Below are 23,181 nucleotides of genomic sequence, written 5' to 3'. Positions count from 1 at the left end.
TTTATTACAGGTTTATAGATGCATTTGTTTTAATGTTTCCAATCTGGATTGCATATAGAAATGAGATTACAGACATGAGAAGTCACAGCACGTACACACATTAAAATTGAATTTTTTTCAGAGACAGATTTAGGCACCTTTAGGAATTATTATGATAAAATATTAATGCTCGAAATGCACAAAGCCAATTTCAAGTGCAGGATAGCAAAAGGAAAAAGAAGAAATGAAACTCATTGGGGTTTCACCTCATTAAAATGAAGGACAAAGCATGTTAAGTTGTGAGCGCACTTGACAGAATTGTTGCAGATTCCACATTATCCTACAATCGCTCGATTAACCCACACTATTTCAATTTACACAACACGTCATGTTTACAGCACACGTAGTGTCATAAAGACAAATCACTGAAAACAAACACGAAACCTTTCCAGGATGATAGCTGCAACATAAAACAAATGGCTTTGTTTCTCTGTGTCGCTAGCAAACGTACAACATCTCTGGTAATTCAAGAGCAGTCGAGGGGAAAACAGATGATAATTGAACACAAAGAGGATGAGCCTAAAGGGAAAATGCTGTTAGGACGATTGCCAAATTCTCAGCAAATTAATTACTTCTTTTCACCAAGACACTAAAGTGTTGTCAGTTAAATTAATTTTGCTATCAGGATTTGAATGGCTTAATTCCAAACAGGGGAAAGGAGTGGTGAAGTAGTGGTTCGTGCACTGCGCTATGAACCCAGCAACCTGAGTTTGACTCCCAGGCCATGGCTAACACCCCAGTCGAGTGATGATATCTGACCTGGACTTATTCTTTCATCAAGCTATACTGTGTAGCAAGACAATCGTGGAGCGGTCTTCACCCAGCAGAAGATTGGCAAAGAGCTATAGTCTTCATTATTACAAGGATACATATTTGAGAGTTTATATTTTTATGCTATCAATGTATTTCATTCATTCAAAACACTTTTGAACAGGTTTCCACTCCAAAAATGCATCAAATTTAAAAGTAAATTGTAGGGCAACGATTACTTTTAACTTACTTAATGCATTTTCTTCTTAATTAGTTCATTTATTTATATCTGGGCCATGCCCACACATTTTCAAAGCCTTCACATAGATCACATTATTCATTACAACCAGAAACATTTTCAGTCAAATTTGACCTAGAAAAAGAGACCAATTTCTCTCAGACCAGGTTGCTGGCATGTGTTCAAGCAGCCACGACGGAATGTGGGAGTGCACAGCACTTTGAGTTTCAGCTGTGCTCAAATACAACGCCCGTGGGAACTGCCACTGTGATTACAGTAAATTACCACCAAAAAGTACAAACAATGACCCTCATACAAACTAATAAGAGACTTCATTTCGGCAACTGGTGAGGCACAGACCTCTCCATTGTGGCCGACATAAACCCTCTTAGCTCACAAGTCTCTCTTGCGAAGACAATAATGAGACATGACTTTCTCATCGGCGTTTGCAATTTGCTCATAAGTGTCTCTTTATCCGAGCCCTCTTCACAAGGCAACCTTTGGTTGTTTAGTGCATCGACGTCCGAGAGCCGTCTGGTTTCAGGCTGCGGGCAATGCCGCCTAAGACCATTTGCAATTATTTTCTCTTGCCAGTTGAAGAGTCCCTTGAGTGTATCATTAGGCCTCAGTCAACCACGTACAGAACACAGACACACATTTCTGTAAATGCATCTTTTTGTTTTGGATTTCCAAAACGTGCAGCATCAAGAGGGCAATCATATTGTTTTACTTTTAGATGTTTTGATTATTTGGTTCAGCAGCAAGGACCCAATACGCTGCTGGGCTCCATTTCAAGGGTGTTCAGTGATGGTACAGATGTTACACAGTACAGATTTTCGCTACAATCATCTTAGTTACTTACTTGAATGTTAATAATTGAGCTGCTTACAATGCTAAAGAAGTCAATGAATCTCCATGTTCATGCAACATTGGGAAAATGCCCATCAACTTTGGTGACTGAGCCAGTGGTGTAAATTCCACATTGCTATGGTAGGACCTCATCTATTCATAGAACAAGCAATGTTGACTTTCCTCTTGGCTGATAACATCATAGTGCATATACATACACACTGACATTAATTAATTACTTTTTTAAGTAGGATATTAGAGCAGAATGTAAAGGCCCAGAAATGTCAACGTTTAAAAGCCTCAAAATTATAAGATTATTAAGACAGTTGTACAACAGGCCCTTCCATGCCTGTCAGCATAACAGCCTTGTAATTTATTGACGGTACAAACTGCCAGACAGATAATGAACACCATGTAATTGGCTGCTTAAAAAGAGCTGTAGGGGACTATTTCTAATCAAAGGCCAAATTCACTAAAGGTAATTCGGCATAACGTTTGCCTGTTTAATATTTCAGTTGCCTATGTAATCAATTAACCACTGTTATTAATGGCCACCGACAAAAATCAGAACTGTAAACAAGTCCAGCCACTATTTTCTCTTCCTTATTGATACTAACCTCACCACTGCAATAGGTGTCCAGTTTAAAATGTGTTGACATAAGGTAAACCAAGAGCAAGTACAACGACTAAATGCCACTAGAGTTCAGAGGTCAAGTCGACAATGTAAGGGAAACTATTGCTAAACTTAATGGGCTATTTCAGAGCATCGATCTGCATATCAACTCCCAACATGACATTTATATTGGTATCCACACAATGTCCAGCAATGACACAGAAAATAAATAATGTTCGACGGGAAAATCCTGAACTGAAACAATGGACAATCTGAAACCATTCTAAAATGCTCCATCTTGCTGATTGGACATGACAATGTATGACTGAGAAAACAAAGCAATGATCGCTATTGATCAATACTATTACACAGCTAATAAGCTTGGATCAAATGCATACTCCAAGTCTCTTCACTTCAATTATTCAGTCGCATTTCCTGTTTTTGTGATAAACGCATTGTGTGTTATTGTGGTGCATTACAGGTTAAAGCTTACACCAATGTTTTTGTTTATCGGGCCTAAGTGCTTTCAAGCACTAGTATTATCTATAGTGCTGTATAACATTGTTACGGAAAGCCAGTAAGTCAAAGGACGAACACATGTTTTGTGTATATGTGGAGACAAAAAACAGAGCTCTGCTCATGTATTTATTAAATCGCTTGGATGACATGTTTACACATTAATTATAATGAATGTGTAAACATAATAAAGAATAATTATTCAACTCACACAGGAATCGATGCGCCCCCTAGTGGCAGGTGCAGTCTCACATGCAGGGTGCGAATTGCGGTAACGCAAATTTCACCGTCGCAAAACCTCACTTCTTGCAACGTGAGTTTAGTTTGTCACCTTTGTCAACTTGGATTGACAAAGAGGCTCTACCATTGAACACACACGATCAGAATCTAGGGGAGATTCGAATTATTATCAATCAGGCTGTCAAAAACCAAGGCATAAATACAGAAATAGAAATAATCTAAACTATTTTGATACAGAAGGTGCAGCTACACTGAGATTGCATTTAGCAAGTAACAAAATACAAATCAAAAGAGCCGGGCAAGGAGATTTACTTTCATGAAGACTATTAATAGTGACATAATAAAAGCACATAAACAAATGGTGACAACGTTAACCATCTTAGATTTGCCGATGGCAGTCTTCATAACAACCAACTGCAGGGAATTATTGAATGGCTTAATAAAGAAGGCCGCTAGGTTGGGCTAAAGATGAATAGGTGAAACAATATCAGATACATTCATGACCACTTAACGGAAAAAAACTTACTGTAAAACAACATGTTATGTCTATCTTGGGCAATTATTGAAGGTGGACGAGGGGACCACGTGATGAAGGCGAGAGAGAGCATTTGTTGTGCTATTGGCAAACTGAATGCTACGATGAGATGGAAACATATCAGCATGGCTGAAGAGGAACGTTCTATATTAGCGCATATTTCCTACTAAAATAAAAGTCTAAAAAAATTGCCAATATTCTAATCTCATTTGTGGAGGAAATAGTTAACCAACGTATTCAGTAAAAATAGATAAGCAAAAGCAACGAAGAGGGAAAAAGCCTTTCATAAACCCAAATGAAAATCAGTTGGGGAAATGGTTTTAGGAACTCGTGTGGTTTCAATGACACGAAGAAAAACCCAAACATCACTCTGCAATGAGCTCCGGTGCAAGTGGCAAATCTACAGCTGAATGGCACCTGCAATTTTAATCCATGGATAAAGAATTGTTGGGCAAAAAAAACGAAGAAAAAATTCACACACAATATGTTTTTTTTACGTATTTTAAAATTGCAGAAGCTAAGTGGCATTTGGGAAATAATGGCAATGTCAAAGTATGAAGCCAGCACGCACAAAATCCTGGTTCACCGCCCGAAGGGACATGAGCTAAAAATAATAACTAAGAGTTCATGTTTGAGCACTAACAAGGGCCTTATCCCAGTCACCAAATAATTTAAGGAAAAAATAAACTGGTGCCAAATTGGTGTTTATCTTTTTAAAGGGCCATGTATACCCCCCAAAGAGGTACTCTGCAGTGCAACTGGTAATCATCATCAATTTCATCTGCCATTTACATTTGAGAGGTAATTTAACTTGAATTTGCTTTGGATATGAACGGTTGTTGTAAGATCGCTGTGTTTAAATGGAACCAATCACATTAAGTACGGTACAAATGGAACCCAATCCCGAACTGCTCAGAAGCAATTATTGTTTTTTAATGTATTTATCCCATATAGCTACTGAGATTGTTCAAGAAATGCTTCTGTACATTTTTCTGTGCATAAATTAATTGAGTCAATCAGCAAAACAACTGTTGAAAATGCACTCCTCTTGCTTGTGAACACTGAAATGGTATGTATGGAAACACGGCAAACACGCTGCTGCTGCTACTACTACAATAGCAGCAGCAGCACACTCGCCCCTTGTGGACTCAGCCCCAATCACCCATTTCCCACCACCCCCTCACCCCAAACCTGGAGCAAAGTGTTCGTTCCGCAGTAAATCTGTCAGCAAACAAGCCACCCTGCTGGGACGTGGAAATGGCATAGGGCAAAAGGTACAGGCACAGAAAAGTAATCTCTCGCACAAACTGCGGCTAATGGGCCACAAGCAGGGTGTAATCTGCCCCAGAAAGAATGCAAACAGCATTCCTGAGGCCGTCTGAGAGTCCTAAGTTTACTCGATCTGGCGCGTGCCCTTCCCCTTTGGTGTGGCGAGAGAAGCTGAGAAACAGGAAGAGGTGGGATGGCAGGCGGTGTCACCATACCGGTTCGAGGGCCCAGTCTAGCTTGGGTTGTTTTTTACTACGTTGATTACAGCTATGGATGCAGCAAGCTTCACGTGAAATTCAGTCTTCACTAGTTAAGTCGTTCCAACAAGGTTTTTACTTAATAAAGGTGACACCAATGAGATAAAATCTCATTTGCAAGATATACATTGTTTACTCCATTTAGCAAGTCATTACAGGAAATTGTAAAACGTATAACTGGGTCAGTTGCACAACACACAACTGCTTAGACCATCAGGCTACCTTGCCACATTCAAACAAAGACACCATTACTGTTGAAACTGAATTGGGCAACTCAGTGCCAAGTAGCAGGCACATTCTTCACGAAGATCGTGCAATGTACTTCTTTGAAAGAAAAGGGGCAAAGGGAATAGTGGAGTGTCAATCATAAGTATGATTCTCATTATACTTTTACCCAAACAAGAAAAGATTAGAAAATTGCTGGATAAAGAAAACGAACAAAGCTTCTTAAAAGATCAAGATGTGTTTGTATGTTCTAAACAAGCTGGTAACAAACAACTATACTGGAACTACTACATCAGTCAGGTGGGGCATTGCCTTGTCTACTAGAACGACAGATTATATACAAAAGTCACTCCCATTCTATCACCTTTTAATCAATGCTAAAATGATCCAATTCCTTTAAAAGTAAATTTTATAACCCACATTTGTTCCAAGGCGCTATGGTACAGCTGTTCAAACGATCCACCACGTGTGTGCATTGCGCGGGTTATCAAGTGTTAAGCGTCCTTCCTTGCCCATCCAGTTCATAACAATAATAGGTTTAGAATAAAGCGGGTTATTAAAAAACGGATATTGTACTTCCTTACCATAACAGGACACTTTTACTGCAACCCGACATGCCTGTGTTGTTCCTCCCCATGTGCAGAACCACGTTTTTACATTCACGTAAAGACTGATGTACCGATTGAGCCTTCTGTCACGAGAGAAATAAAGCGCAAATCCCAATGTATTGTATCTAGTCTGACGTGCAGCCATGGTTACCGAGGTGAAACCAAGAAGGTACAATTTCCAGGAAGGAGTAATTGTTGTGAATATAGAATGCCATGGAAATAGCATTTCAGAGTGCTGTTTTAAATTAATAAACCATTATTGTGCGCAATGCACAGTGGGACTTTGCAGTCAAGAACGGTGGCCTCATGAGCACATCCAGCCTAGCCTGATGCATCCGCCTTGAAATGAGCATCCAATGGCAATGCTTGGATACGTTTCATTAGGTTTTTATGAATGCCAGTATGTACACCAGGATATTGGGGCCCATTGCACCATTGCAGCTCACACATTTAGTGCGTTATAAAATGTAATGGGACAAAATCTCAAAACAATTTCTGCAATAACTATGACAACTACAAGTTTACATTGAAGCCACTGGGGCATATTCGTAAATTGAGTTTACTTTTAATTAAAGCACATCGTCTCCAGCTGTCACCAACATATGTTTCACGACAAAATAAAACAAAGTGCACAAATAAGATTCTACCAAAGGCAGAAACAGGCAAACAGGATGTCAGGAGAGATCCTTGTTAGCATCCAGACATATGTTTGCATTTCGGATAAGATACAGCATAAAATAAGGCCACACCTCACAACTGCTTATGGCAGACGAGGCCTCGCTGTTGACACACACAGTGGTAATCAAATTGAATTATGAAGATTACTTTTACAACTGTATTTAATAAGATTCTTCTAACCAAGGCTTGCAGCTATCTTGAGTCTATTTTTGCACGTCATTCAAGTGCACAGTTCTCACAGTGAAACAGAAGCACAAAGCAGCCAAATATCTGTTTGTAAACCTGCCTGCAGATGGCTTGCGCTAGACAAAGATCGTGGCGCGTTTAAATTAACCCGTGACGCATATGTCAATTACACTCGCTACCTTCGTGCATTTACGGTCACATTCAGCCTCGTGCACACGCCATACATGTCCTCTTTGCAGGATTACCAATACAAATATAATAACCTGGAGAATCTCTAAGAGGCTGGCACCAAAGCTGCAGTCTTTTGCCAGTGACGCAGATAACAGAGTTTCAAAGTAAAATTGTGCAGCCTCTAAACATAATGGAGCCGAATACAATCGAGCCATCCCATCGACTGTACACATTAAAGAGCATCTGGCAGCATTTACGTGACTATGTCATTGTGTCCCAAGTGCCATCGCTAAAAATTGCTCAAATTCATGACCAAAATATGACCGGTAACCACAATACATCTCGCTTGGTACTACTGTGAGCGGTGCACATAATTCACAATCAGGTGAAGACTCAACCTATAACCACTGCAGGGCAATGTATCACTCAAATGCGAAGCAAAAATTGGTTGTAAATTTACCAATAGCTCAGTGCTCTCAACAAAGATGAGTGCTGCTTCATTGCTCAAATGAGCAGCGAGAATATTTCACTTGACTCCGGTGTTAAACATAAAACCAGATTTGCCTTGAAACTAAAATATTGCATCCCAATTTCGATCCTTACGACCACACACGTATAACAAAGGCAGCTGCGCAGAGAAGCTGGGGACGTGTTTCCCACAACGTGTAGGGTCTTTAACACGTTAATTTAGTTTGCCGTTGAAAGCCTTTGGCGTTAACCACGAATCTTAAACAATTCTAAACATAATACTAAATTGTTCGGGCCACTTGCAGCAACCCATTGTTGTTAAATGCACTGCTCGTGGAGGTATTCCCTTGCAGTCAGCATCGTCAGAGGTAGTCGGCAAACTGACAGGGACGAAACGTTCCCCAAATACCAAGTCTGGCAATCGTGCTTTCTGTGCCGCTGGTACTGTGGCATGAAACGGTCAACCCGTCGCTGACGTGAGACTCGTACCAGCACTCGTTTCTCAAGAGGATTACGGAGGGGCAGCTGTGGCGAGATGGTAACTCCATCACCTAGTATGCAGAAGGTTGTGGGATCAATCCCGACCCTGATGCCGAGATGTTCAGAGTTTGCACGTTCTCCCTGTGGTCACGTGGATTTGTCTCCTCTGGTTGTTCCCTCTACATTTAGAATCAACAAGTGTTTAGAGTGTATGGCCGCTATAAATTTCCACATGATAAGCCACTTCGTTGAGCTATCATTTGTTGCCAGATCGCTTCTGAAAAAGAGCTACTGTATATAGCTCAGTGGGCCTAACCTGGTAAACTAAAAATACTTTAATACTTGTTTACCATCTCTCTTCCGGAGTTTACGCCACTCCTCAACATGCCTTCTGCAGTATCAGCAAAGCATTCTCTGTTTGCTTTTTAAATCTTTCCCCCCCATTTTCAATGCACTATCCATTATTATTGCATTATTTAACTTGGTAACATTCATTTCATCGCTTTGCTCCTCCAGGCATAGTTATCTGTTGCAGTCTAAAATCTGCTACATCCTGACCTAGATATTTATGAAAAGTATCTTGTTTTTGGATATAATTAGCTTTACACTGCCTCGGGCTTTGCGGAGGAGTAACTTGCACCACCAATTTGTGATTGCTTCCGGTGTAGTATTTGTTGAGGAAAGAGACGTGTCTGAGAATATGGGGTTTATCTGCTATCATCAAGTCAATGTCATTTATAACATAACCTATCGGACTACTCCACGTCCATTTCCTAGACTCGTTCTTTTAGAAAAGCGCATTGAACACTGAAAAACTCTCCTGGTGCGGGCATTACAGCAATATCAGAAATTAACAAACTGATGTCAGTGCTGGCGGAAGTGACATGACGGTGCTGTTGTCCAAGTGTATCATGGCCCCACAGAGCAGTCGGTGGGGTTTGTTTTATAGATTGCTGGTATAGGCAGGGCCAAACACGTGTGCGTGAATTGACAAACGTATTGACGGCCACTGTATGGGTAAAGCAGGTGATCAAAAGATAGCAGTAGATGGATGGATTCCTGAATGTATCTGTGCGGAGCTTAACACTGCTGCAGTATTGTGGATTTTCTTCTCTTAGATGGGAAACACTCATTTAGGGAACGGGCCAAACATCCCACTGCAGGCACACCCTGAACAAGGGGCTTGGAATCATAGGGAAAATTTTCTGAATAATTTAGATGTCATTCTTAAAAATACAAGCATTTCAAAAGAGCATGCCACATGTTCACTGCCGAAGTCAATGGCGAATGTATGGGTATCACGCACATTCCCACGCGAACTAGCCTTGATATTCAGCATTTTGCACGATTGAAAAAAGCTGCCGTCGGTTGCATTGTCGCAGTTCAAGCCTAGTCTGGTCATAATCTGAGATAGCACTCTAAGGTTACACGTGAACAAAAGCAGTGATCATTCTTTACATACTGTGCATACAATCAGGAAATAGCTGTCAGCTCGAGAAAGTTTCAAATGTTTCCTCCACCCATAGCCAGAGCCCTCTGCACGAAACCCTGAGGTTTGTACCTGCAAGTTAATGTTGCAAGCAATCTCTGGATATTTTCTTGAACCACACATTCCTTTTTGTTCTTAGTTTACTGCATGTGGAATTACCCTGCTTGAGGAACTACATTATATAAATAAAAACCTACATTTGCTATATATATACAAGTCACATATTGCAAAAGACAAAGCTTTCACTTAACGTTCATATTTGACAATTTAAAATTTTACCAGCAAAATATGGAAGAACCGTTTAAGTTAATAATTCACAATGATTACTGACAAGGCATTTAAAAAGTGGTCAACAAACGTTACCATAACATGTTTTCACAACAATGACAATGTCATCTCAAGTGTAGATAGCGCACATAGATATGTAAAAAAAGGTTCCAAGTCCAATTGTCTCCACGTTTAAACACACAATGCAATACACAGACAATATATTACATAGGCAAAAAACCATATGCAGAAACTATCACACTAATACTTTATATGCACAAAACAGAGATAAATTGAGAGGTGCACACAAAACCAGAAAGAAATGTTAAAACATCAAGCATGGACACGAATTAGAGCAAATCCAGCCTTGTGTAACTCACACATGCATCCACAACAAAGATCTTCCCAAAGATGGAAACGCTACGCTCATTCAACAACATTCAAGATCCCTCCTTCTTTGTAGTGGCGGCATCCATAAAACAGCCGGTGTTTCAATGAAAACTTGCGGTCACAATTATGTGCATGAGGAATGTTTTCAAAACTTTGATTCGAGCCACCTAGCCTGACCACCCTGGGACCCATGTTTTCATGACCTGTTCTGCACAAACCAGAGCGGCTCTTGAGCCAAAACGGTGGCCAAACGGTGCCAATCCAAACTGAGTCATGTCCCCCACACACATAGAGCGGTCCTTGTGCTCTCATGTTCCACCCATGTGCTTCTCTCGCTCTAGCCCCTACTCCTTACAGCCCAGTCACCAACCACGGGTGAGCACACCTCGGCTCGGCAGGACATCCACTGTGTGAGCTAGCAGCAGCGGCGGTAAGAGGGTTACAATATCCCATCATCAACTTGGGTTTATAACAATATTTCAGTGTAGCATATACTAGGTTTGTCTCCATCAAGTAAACATCCGTTTTCAGAATAACTCTTTAATGTGTTCTTTTTACATTGCATTTTGGTGATGGTTGACATGTGAGGATTTATAAACTGAAATCTATTCCTATGGCCATAATGTATGCATAAACTAATGCGTGTAAGAAATTATTGTTTACAAAGTATGACAACTATATGCTATTGTTACATGTTGTCTAACATAGCTCGAACAAAACGAGCGAAACAGCAAAAACGAGACATGGAAAATATATTATCGTACGGAATGGCAAACCGTAAGTTGTGACTAATAAGCGAACCGCAGAGGAAGGGGGTGGGGGATCGCCGCATGCCTTGTGGCCGAGCGAGGTCAGTTGCGTTCAGGCTCATGCGTGACTGAGGCGGTGACCCAATGACACCACGAGTGTTTCTCGGGTCAGCACGGTTGCCCAGGGTATCATGACCCTTCAATAAGTCTGGTCCTGGGCCAAGGCCCCGAGTAAGCTTATGACGACTTAGGCACTACTTATAAAGTCGTAGGGACACATGGACCTTGGCAGTGAACTAAGCGTTGCCATGGTGTGGCACACGTGAAAGGTGTCATGGAAACAGAGGATAGTTGGGCAAGTAAAGGGAACTCCTGTGGAATGGAGATGAAAATAAACAACAACCTTATCCTTCCACGATCTTGTTACACACCAGTAGTGGAAAAAGCCATGGTTCTAAGAACACAAAAGTAGTATAAAAACCAATCAATGTTTGTTGACGAACCACAGGCTCTGCAGATATTGCAACCGCTAGCCCTCCCTCTGCTTTAAAACCGCAGCGACCAAGCATTTTCATTCGGTCAGGTATTTTCGTTTTAACAAGTGCAGCACCAACCTCTGTGAAATACCATATTAGAGAGCATTGCACATGTATGTATTTGTAACACCTCCCACGCACAGTATAACACACATCAAGTAACACAAGTATCTATTCAAGCATGGTAGTAAGTAAACACATCTTTGGCAGTTCCATGGCCCACACAATGCCTGTCGACGACGTTTCCATGATAACATTTGTGAGATTTTTGTTTTAATTGTTGCACAATATTGGTCTCATCCTGCGAGTAAAGACTGACTGGACTTGCAATGCATACTTCACATGGAGTCTAAAAGCAGAGCAATAGCCAGGTAAAAAACGGTGAAAACAGATAAAATCACCTGCTTTAATTTAATCTCACTACGCTCATCTCTATCCAGCGAGCTGCAATTGCTCTGCTCTGCTCTGCAAGCAATTCACTGCAAAGTCTTAAGTGCTACATTTAGCACGACTGACCAACAACATCGGCTGACTGAGGATTTACCCGTGCCGGGAGCATAGCACCCTGGAAAAGGAGTTAATCTCTCATCTATTTTGGTTTTCCACTATGGCAAGTCCACGCTTCCTGGCATCACACCACATCAATATGTAAAGTGCCAGCATCGCACGAGAAGTCAGGGAAAGCAAGACTCGTGAGAACAGGGCCTTTGGGAGACCGCGGTGTCAATTATCCCTTGAATGGCAACAGACATTAGGTGAGTGTGCCCTCTTACTTGTGTTAAATATTGATCATTTGAATAAATACCAATACAATTAGCAGGCATTTTCAAATGTGTTTAACTTTAGATTTTTTTAATCCAATAACTTATAATTTTCTTGAGTAGAAAGTGAAGAAATTCCAAGGTCTGCTCGGTGGAGATCATTGTCATTAATTTCAGTGCTGCACTCAGGTGCGTTCAAGTCAGCGAAGTTCAGACCAACAGACCACTTGAGATTTTACACGTAGTTTTTTTTTTAAGTACAGGCAGTCCGCGAGGTACGAACATCTGAATTACAAATATCCGCACTCATAAGATGTTATTATTTTTAACCATCCGGCTTGCGATAATTTCGGTCGTACTTACAAACCGAACCGCGGAACCATTTTATTCGGCGGAGCAATCCTCCATGAGATGTAATTAGTCCCAGTATCCCGTGTGGTGTACAACGATACAGTATTTTTACAGTATTACATGCAAATGTACAATATCTCTTCATAATGCTCGCATTTTTTGTTGAACCATAACACATTTTAAGACACAGACCGGACATACAATTAAATATTGATTTCTGAGACAAACAAATAGACTTAGAAAGAGGTCTCAGCAATGTAAGTCGAGTAAGAGTTTCCATTATAATTTGATAAAATTATTATGGTGTTGTTATTCATATTTTCTTGCTATTTAGGTAACATTTATAACTAAACAATGCTAAATGTATTGCTTAGAAGTCGGCTAAAAGTTCCACTGGTCTATACACCGAGGCTCTCCGATGTTAAAAGCCCTCCTTTCAAAATCCAACAAGGGTAACATGCCCGGTTGTTGCAGGCTTTACAGTGACAGCCAGCAATGTTAGAGCCCATTCATAGGATAGCACTTGGAAGGTGGCTAGCCGGAGAAAATGAATGCAACCCATTAATGCGAGTGTTGACAGTGCCCATCCATGCGAGACATTTAACTGTTGACTATCTAACAGCGCATGACTTGGCAGAATGGAAACGCCATGGGATGATCAATGAGTCTGTGTCATTACATAATCATATTACATGTGGGCCACAAACATGTAGGGAACATTTTTCGATCCACTGTTTGGATGAGGGCCTCCCCATACCGTGCAGGCCATGAGGGTTTATTTGACCATACTTCGCCACGCTGGTTAGCGCGGTTCGGTGGAGGTGGGTGGCGTATAGAACAATGCCATTTGCTGTACTGCCCTCGACTGCACGCAGCACCTACTACACCTGTTTTTGTGCCCGGTGGTCACCAATACAAGCACTGACCATGATCCATCCTGCTTAGCTTGCAAGTTCACATGGGATTGGGCACATTCTGGGTTATTTGGTAATAGGCAGCAACAAAAACATTTTGCATTTAATAATAGTTTGCTGTGAAAAGGTATCAAGGTTATTATAATGGGACTATTGTCAGGTTTTATTCAACTGGAATTGAGATGTGGTCAGATTTAAATCTATATCTGGGTTACTCAGTAAAATCTGAACTTAATGCGAATCCATAACACTCATTCTCTTCTAACTTCCTAATAAGGAACTTTACTCTTCCAACAATTGGCTATTATGGGTGTCAACATCAAAAATGGGACAGGATGGAAGTTGTCTCGGTTGAACGATGGATAAAGAAGTGGAAAGAGCACTGCAAGGAGACATCAGTATGGGATCAATGTAGTTCTGAGGCATTTGTGTTAACAGGCAAATTCTGGACCATGAGCCAGGATATCCATTGCATTCAACGTGCTGGAAATTGTCCAACACGGCGCCACGGTGGCGATATTTTAACTATCTCGTCTGGTATCCCGACCCTGACGCCCGGATATTTGGAGTTTGCATGCCCCCCCCCCCCCCGTGGTCGCATGGAATTTTCTCTGGGTCCTCTGGCGTTTCCCATCACATTTATAATCAAGATGCATTTAGAGTATTTGGCTGCTATAAATGTCCACCTGATAAGCCACTTTTTGTTCAGCTATCATTTGGGGCCAGGTCGCTTGTGAAAAAAAACTAGAGCTCAGTGGATCTTCCCTGGTGAAATAAAAATAGTTTAGTTTATAGTTTAGCAAAGTTTAACTGAACAAAGCACAACAAGGGCATGCTCGCCGCAGCGGAATCTCGACGCGCGCGTGCGCTGCTCACCTTGAGCCATGACCTCAAACTCGAGGAAGAGCGCGATGCCGTACAGCTCCATGGCCTCCTCGACGCGAGACGGCAGGCAGGCCGAGGCGTGCAACTCGCCAAGCGCGCCGACAGACACCGGGCTGCCGCAGGCAGGCGAGGAGGGCGGCGCCACCAGCGCCAGGTCCAGGCAGTCGGTGTACATGCAGTGCAGCACCGCGGGGCCGTAGCGGCGTGGCAGCACCGCCTCGTCCAGCAGGATGCGCGTGGGGGCCTGCAGAGCGCGCTCTGTCAACTCCTCGCCGGAGCGCGCTCGCCGCTGGAACAGGCGGCGGAAGAAGGGCGAGCGGGCCGACAGGATGGCTTTGTGGCAGCGAAGGTCGCCGGGCATGGGCTCCGTGTAGCCTCCGCACACCTCCGTGTACTGCGCAGACACACGGCCGTGGCGTGCGTGCATGCAGGGACACGATTAGTATTGAGGTCCTCGAAGAAAAGCGCTTTATAAATATTATTATTAATTGTTGTCCTGTGTTTAGTTTGTTGTCCTTCCCCCGCACCTCCCATTATCACGGTTGGCGACCTACAGTGCGAAAGAAATTCAACATAAATACAGTACATGCAAGAGCGAGCGTGCACGAGAAAGAAGAGATAAGAGTTATTGTGCAGACAGAACAACCACAAGGTTACGTAACGCTGAGAAATCACGCGTTCTTAAATGTATTTTAACCAATTCAAAGGCAATGGAAATGAAATATATATTTAGACAATTGCTGTGCTATGTGTTATTGCACTTTCGTAGTAAACAATGTTAGTTATTTACCCACGAAATAATGATTAAGTCTCAAGGCCCTGTATTTAGTGAATACCGTTGAGGGTTTGGTGTGTGGGAGGAAAACGGAACAAAAACCCCACACACAGAGTAAGGGGTGATAACCAAAACTGAAGCCTTCTGGCCACCTGCATAGCATCATGCCTACAATAGCTGGCGAGCTATGGTAGTCACCCATCCAAACATTAACCAGGCCCTGCTAAGCTTTAGAGATACAATAGGAGCAGACAAATTCATGGTAATTTGGAAACAGGAAAAATGTAAAAGAGACAGTTGCATCTCCTGTTTCCCAATGAGATATTCTCTTCATTACAAGAGTACGCACAACCCAAGGGGGTTTTCCCTCTTTATCACATCCCAGTTATAGACCCTGGGGCAACCAGTAGAAAGATTCTAAGAAACAAAAACTACTTGGGGAAAAAACAGAGCACAGGAATACTCCCTTCAACGTGAACGAATCAGCTTGCGCTACCGTGTAATCCATGTCGGACGAGAAGCACAGCACGGCATCATAGTAGCAGCCGCTGTCGAGGAGCGCCAGCAGATCGACAGCCAGCGCGTTGGGCGTGCCAAACTCCTCGCCAAGGCGGGCCAATGTGCTGCCATCGTGCGCCAGCAATCCCTGCTTGCCCGCGTAGCCACTGCCGCCGGCTGCCGAAGCAAACGAATCGTCAGCAGTGACAAATCCATTGCTGGATGAAGGCAACGCCGAGCCATCGCCACCTCTCACGGTTCTATCGCTGTGTAATAGTTCTATCGAGCACCTGAACACGACTTGAAGCAGAAATGTTATCCAAAAAAGGTGGCCTTTGCTGTAAACGTTTTACAAATGTGTTATATTATTTTCATGACATATTGAGAAATGGCAGGGTATAATGTCTTCTGGGGAACGGCATTGTTTTGTTTTTGTAAGATCTTGATATTTTGCATTGACCAATAACTGCATGTTTATTTATTCAAAAATCGTGACATTTTATAAGGGAGCCTTCAGCGAACCAAACCTCCAAATATTTAATTAAATAGGACTTACAATTTCTTAACATGAGAGCCCTTTAAGATATAATAAGTCCTTTGGAAGGAAGACCAGGGGAACTGAGCATGCTTCCGCTTTGTTTTAAGAGATTTAAAGATCTGCATCCAGAGCAAAAAGTTTAGAAATTGGATCAATGTTACACAACATGTTTTCAACAATAATAGGCAACTGTAATTCATTAACAATACTTAAGTTTGTTACAAATGGTGTACAAAATGATATTTAGAAATTTCTCCACTATATTTTATACAGCGTTTAGAAGTTTGTATCGTTAGAAGTGTTATATTAGCGTTTAATTTTTTTTCTTTGCGTATTGAGGCAATGCGCAAGACAACAATCAAAACTAATTTATTTAAAATGGCCCAGTGCACAGAGGCGGGAGGGACTTCCATGATGCTGCGGCCAATTACAGCAATGGCAGCATCCCCTACTTCGAGCGTGAAATGCCCACAATCCAGGTGCTCACCATTAGGGTCGCCGCCATCGCTCTCAGACTCCAATTCGCCCGTGTACAGGAAGCGCAGCAGCGCGGAGAAGGCGTGCAGGTCTACGCCGGCGGCCCCCAGGGTCAGCGTGAGTTCCGCGCCATAACCCAGCGTGCCGACCCCGCCAGCGCCGGCCGGCCCTCCTGCCGCAGAGCCCGGCAGGGCCAACCGATTGCGGAAGTACGGACAGCGTGCCACCAGTATGGCCCGGTGCACCGGGAAGCAGGTGTCCTAGGAAAAAGAAGAGGATTAAAATCATTACAAAAGGTTCTCCAAAAAAAAGCATCGTGATGGCAAAAATCACGCGAGGCTTACACTGTTTACCACGAAGAGGTACCGGAACAGTGTAGCATATGGTCAACTGCTGCCCGCCCATCATGATCAATAAACAGTGTCGTTAAAGGATTTAATCAATTTACAACAGAGGCCGCTAAATTGCTATAGAACCTAAACCAATTTCTAACATGCTGCCATTCCAAAAATCAGTTGCTTATCTCGGCAACATGCCGTGTGAACGAAGACTGCTAAGTGCACAAATAAAACACGCTTGATTGTTAATGTATCCACTGCATTCGCTGCACCCAAACAAAGAAGTGTAATTATATCGGTTCTGAACCCTAAATAAATTGGTAGGTCATAGCAGACTTCACGACTAAAATTCTTAAGTAGGGCGTGAGAGATTTTATAAACAGACATAACGAAAGAAAAGATAACGGACTTAACAATAATTACATGTAAAAATGATTATTTCGTTTCCTTCTTGAGTAAGATTCCAAATGATATCTCAAACGTGAGACCCATGTTCATGCCAGTACGAGTTATTTTACAACAAGAAAATGTTAAGTAACAACATGACACACCATGCATACAAAGATGCATGAACGAATGACTGAACCATATTCAAAACACAATCCAAATCATAACTATAGCATTAGTGCCAACCCGAGGCCGCATCCAAACGTTGCCCATTGTTATTCAACACATGGTAATAAGGATGCAATGTCAATGTATGACAAATAATTATCATTTGTAGCACTTTGACAATCCACTGGCAGATGAAGGCTTCCCCAAGTTGTAACATTGGACCACACTTCAGCCTGCCGACCACTTATGATAGATGTATTATTTGTTTCTTTCGGTTAAGTCACGTCTAAAGATAAAACAATAAATTAAATTAAATAATAGAATACGACGTTTCGATTGCAACACAAGCAATCATCATCAGGTATAATGAAACAGCGACATAAAATCTAACCAGAAAACTATAGACAGACATATTAGCAGACAGATATCACCAAGATACATAGCGAGAGCAACACAGGTAACAGAGAGGGGTGATCGTCTCTGTGTGGTGGCCTTAAATAGACAGAGGGGGGGGAGGCAGAGAGAGGGAGGAGGGTTAGAGAAAAAATTTGCATATCAATGAGTGGTCAACAGACGTGGTGCTGCGAATGCGATGGCACGGCAAGCAAGCCTGAAAATCAGGAGAAGGACACACTAAAATTAAATAACCTAGTAAAATATCGAAATGTAATGTAATACAACACAGAGGGTCGGTCAACACACAATTAACGCATAGCCTGGTTGATTACGTATTTCAAAGATTGCTAACCCTCCTCTCTTTTTCTCTAACCCTCCTCCCTCTCTCTGCCTCCCCCCTCTGTCTATTTAAGGCCACCACACAGAGACGATCACCCCTCTCTGTTACCTGTGTTGCTCTCGCTATGTATCTTGGTGATATCTGTCTGCTAATATGTCTGTCTATAGTTTTCTGGTTAGATTTTATGTCGCTATTTCATTATACCTGATGATGATTGCTTGTGTTGCAATCGAAACGTCGTATTCTATTATTTAATTTAATTTATTGTTTTATCTTTAGACGTGACTTAACCGAAAGAAACAAATAATAATTCCTGCAGTCACGAAAGTTCTAAAATTAAGATTATGATAGATGTGGCAAGGAATCGAACTCGTCAACCAGGTCCATAGCACTGTACAAACAAGGTTCATAGCAGTGTACTAACCAACTTCATAGCAGTGTCCAAACGAGGTTTATAACATAGTGCACTAGCCACTGCTTCTCCCTTGTCAACGTATGATGCAAATTATAGATATCAGGTTTAAAGGTTTGGCAACAAGCTGTCGCTTTTTATGGCCACTACTTTGTTGGATTAATGTGTCACCTAATCTGGATATGCTTCTGTGTTACATGTGCACACTACATAACCTGTATAACCAGTTAAGCTACAGAAACAAACCATTTTATAGCTTGAAACTTAGTTTCAGGAGAAAATTTCAGGGCATTGCGTGGATACTCTCAGTATTTCAGCAAGCAATTTAAAAACTGTGTTTTACAAGTTTTATTCTCAATTATATGTATGCTGAACTTCTTTCGCACCGTACATAGCCAACCATGCTTATCAGAGATATGGGGAAAGGACAACAAACTAAACACAAAAAGCAGTTCTAAATAAATGAGTGCCCAATCTAGATTTAAAAGTGCATAGGCTCCAGTGTCTTCCTAATATCGGAAGGAAGAGCATTCCAGACAGCTGGACAAATGCATCCTAAACACGTGATGCAGTGACCGTGTTTTTTCGATGGTTCACCAAAAGCCACTGCCACGAGGATGACTAGTTCACGTGATGGTTTATACTCCCGTGTAGATAATTGGAGAAAAGTACAGCACGATACTCAGTCGATCAGTAGGCCCCGTGTGGTGTGTGGCTCATACGGAAGAGTAGGCCAAATACCCTCCAAATGGGCTCACTAGAGCTACCTCCCCTGCCGGCGCACTCACAGGACTGCCTCTGTCACTCCCTTGTGACACCCGCAAATCTTGGGTGTCTGTCCAAGAGGGTGGTGTTATTACGGCGGTGCAGCTAAATGTAAAGGGTCTCATGCTGCTGAATGGTCTCCACTCGAGGGGGCTCTCTAGAGGGGGCCTTTCTGCCAGCAGTGGCACGAGCAGGCAATTGTAGGGCTGCTGCGGAGGTGTGGGAATTTCTTTGAAGCGTGCTATCGTTATCACGTAATGAGAAAAAAACTAATAATTCCAAACTCTCACAGCTAGGGATGCTCTGTTCCTCAAAAAGCACAAATTATGACATCGCAGAATGTTCCAGTTCCTTGGAATGGCCTCACCCCACGGAACATCTTTGATGTAAAAATAAGAATAGGTTTTACCCTTTCTGGCAATAAAACAGGTGTTAAGATGATTAAACACCAAATAGAAATCTTTTGCAAGAAATCATGTCTGCAGTAACCACACGTACGTGTAGCAAACATGCAAAAAAAAAACATGCATTGTCTTTGAAAGTGATTGGTCTACACCAGAGACAGCCTTCTTGAGGGTCTAGTCTCACCACCAGTGTCAGACAAGAGAATGCCAAAAAGCAAACAGAAGAGGTAAAACCCATACTTTGATACTGGCAACAAAGGTCACATATTGGAACATGTTTTATATGACCAGCCAAGAGTGTTAATTGCATGTCAATTAAAAAAGCATTTTACTTCACAAAATCGGAATCTGAATTTTGTAAAAAAAATATATATCACATTTCATATTGTGCGGTATATCACAGTATCACAATATCATGGCTAACCTACCAGTGTGTAAACTGTAGTCAGGTTAGAGTTTAAAGCGGCAGTTAAACATGTAATCTCGACAGGATGTATTATATCATTTACTCAATGGGTAAATATCAAGTTCCTTAATTTTTCCTTTTATAAAACTCATTGTAGTGTTTAGATAAGACACAATGGTTGATATGCTCCATTTACCCAAAACGACAGACGCACAACGCAGTAGAGTAACCAGGGCGATTGTCGGAGTACCTGTGCACACCATGGCTCGCCAGTGCGGGTTATTTCTGGATAGTACAGTAAACGAATGCTGCACGAGTAATAATGCTTAAAATGGCAACAACGGGTTTTAAGCCAATGATCCCCTCCCCGAAAAAGCACCGGCTTGCATTGCCAAAGCCTAATTCCACAATCCAGGTGGTCACCTCACCGGTCTCGGGTGCTTTTGCGGAATTACCTGAAAGATGAGGTCCATGTCGGTGCAGTACTTGTACTCGTAGAGGCAAGACAGATGGTGGCGGAGGCCATGGGCAGTGGGTCGTGCCAGACTCGCCTGCTGCGCAACCTCCTTCAGTGCAGCCGCTGCCTCGTACTCCTCCACCAACGCACTCACCTGAACCCACGCGACACAACACCATGAGAACGCTATCAACAGCAGCGGCGACAGCAGTATCGTACAATGAGACTAACGAAACAACATTAATCATGGAAAGGGCAGGATCAAGCGAGTGTATTGACGACGTGTATTCGGAATAAGCAGTTGCAAGGTGGTTTTGCCAAGTTTATGCCAGTGGATGAAGAGATCATTTTATTACGATGAGGTTGAAGCATTGTGATTAACAATGATTAAAACCTAATCACCATGCCAAGTGGAGCAGTGATACAGTGATATTCACGCTGCGCTATCAACCTGGTGACCTGAGTTCAATTACAGACCATCCACACTGATCAGCGTGTTGAATTATGTTAAAAAACCACAATGACCGACAAGGCTTGGCAAAACCTTCACCCATTGGCGTTTTCATTATTGATGGAAATGTAATTATTTTATTACGAACCAATGGAGGCTGTCAATAATTATGTAAAATAGGTTTCATGACACAGTTTCTACCCACACAATACTCAAGCAGGATGTTCTCCTGGTATTCAGACACTTCACCAAAGGTTCTGAGTTTTATGGCTGAGGGAGATGTTGAAGGGCAGCAAGGAAGAGGGCAAGATAACTGTAATAGAACTTTACTGCTTGAGTTGTCCAGCCTTCTCATCATGACTTAAGCACAATGTTACGCTCATATAATGGCCACCTTAAGCCTTTAAAAGACGACAATGGACTTGGCTGGAGAGGCTCATTTTGAAGCCAGCCCTTCAGGCTTTGCATCAACTCTTAATGCCTTTCACTGGGCTCAGACCTATGCAAATGAATGTGCCCTTTCCAGAACTGTCAGAATGATTCCACCGTTTCAGATTGCTTATAGGACAATGGCAAGAGGCACTGACATTGTCACGGCGCAAATGACAAGACTGAAAAACCCAAACAACTTCCAATACCATTACCTGGATATAAAAAAACACTACTTAAAAATGTGTGTATGTAAATATCAAGGGAAATGGAAGGTAAGAGCAGGAAAAGAGATCAGTTGGGAGGGCAATATGAGCAGGTGAATGGGACCATCCACGAGACACACCGAAGACCACAAGATCTGGAAAGCGTCTCTCATGGGCATCAAACCTCTATAATGACGATGCCACTCAACAGATTATAAAAAAATGTCAAAGCTGCACATAAACATGCAATAAAGGATGACAAACACTGACCTCTGGCAGAGCCCAGCCGGACAGCAATTCTCGCATCTGCTTGGCATGGTGGGCCGAGCGCCCCGCGCGACGCCGCCGGCTCAGCTTCTGCTTCAGCGTGGCCAAGCTGGGCGCTGCAGCCTTGCGCTTGCGCTCGCTGCGCTGGCGCTCGTGGGAGCCTGGGCGCGACAGCGCGGCCGACGCGGCGGCCCCGAAACCTCCGCTGCTGCCGCCGCCCATCACGTGCCCGACACTTCCCGGTACTCCGCTGCCACCGCCGCCGCCGCCTCCACCACTCCCCCCGCCGAGCCCAACTCCGGCACGTTTGCTGTCCAGGCTGAAGCCTTGGTGTTGTGCCAGCACAGAAATACCTGCACAAAATACAGGAACACCGTTGTAAACTTGATTTCATGCCTCTGACTTCAGAATCAAATACCACAGCATGGAATGTAATTTGTAACTTCGGCATAATAGATCTAGGCTACAACATATTCACAAAGTAGCACCAGCAAAAGTTGCGTTAAAGGTACATAAATTATAATTTTCAGAATAAATTTTAAGCAATGAACAGGGAGGACAATATATACATTTAATCCATAACTTAAGAGCAATGGCCATCCCAATTGGGACATGAAATGCAAACTATGAAAATTAAATCCACATTGAAGCAAAATAAACAAATGTTGGAACATATGGTGGTTTAATTGCCCACATAAATGAAGTTGTGAAAAGGCTATAATTTAAGCAATTATTTTTACCATAACACCTTACGAAGTACCAAGACTTTTTCAGGAGGGTCAGGCATTAGGAAGTTTGGCCCATTACATTTTAAGTACTTTGCATGTGGGAAGAAACTCAAGTGCGCATGGAAAACCTAAACAATGGCATAACAGAAAAAGGTCCACATCAACCTTGCTATGTCATCATGTCACGGACCAAGTATAAATTAAAACTCTTACAGGGGAGTGCATCACCCTGTGTGATAGAACATACCTTGAATGAGAACACAACTTTGTTTATA

The 23,181-nt window shown here is 42.4% G+C and overlaps 1 protein-coding gene across 2 annotated transcripts in view; it reads right to left on the bottom strand.

Moving 5' to 3' along the window:
* The window catches only part of BTBD7 (BTB domain containing 7), a 59,237-nt gene that overhangs the window by 19,556 nt on the left and 16,500 nt on the right, over positions 1-23,181 (bottom strand). For both annotated transcript variants that reach the window (XM_078609929.1, XM_078609930.1), the window contains exons 3-7: positions 22,182-22,531; positions 20,824-20,979; positions 16,763-17,012; positions 15,736-15,914; positions 14,456-14,858 (exon numbers count right to left, since the gene is read on the bottom strand). In XM_078609929.1, coding sequence (XP_078466055.1) covers positions 14,456-14,858; positions 15,736-15,914; positions 16,763-17,012; positions 20,824-20,979; positions 22,182-22,531 — 1,338 coding nt within the window. The remainder of the gene's footprint in view (positions 1-14,455; positions 14,859-15,735; positions 15,915-16,762; positions 17,013-20,823; positions 20,980-22,181; positions 22,532-23,181) is intronic.

Source organism: Lampetra planeri, chromosome 33 (assembly GCF_965212315.1).
Source record: "Lampetra planeri chromosome 33, kcLamPlan1.2.h2, whole genome shotgun sequence".
Taxonomy (NCBI): domain Eukaryota; kingdom Metazoa; phylum Chordata; class Hyperoartia; order Petromyzontiformes; family Petromyzontidae; genus Lampetra; species Lampetra planeri.
Note: the sequence above shows the minus strand (reverse complement) of the source record. Positions and strands in the feature narration are given on the sequence as shown.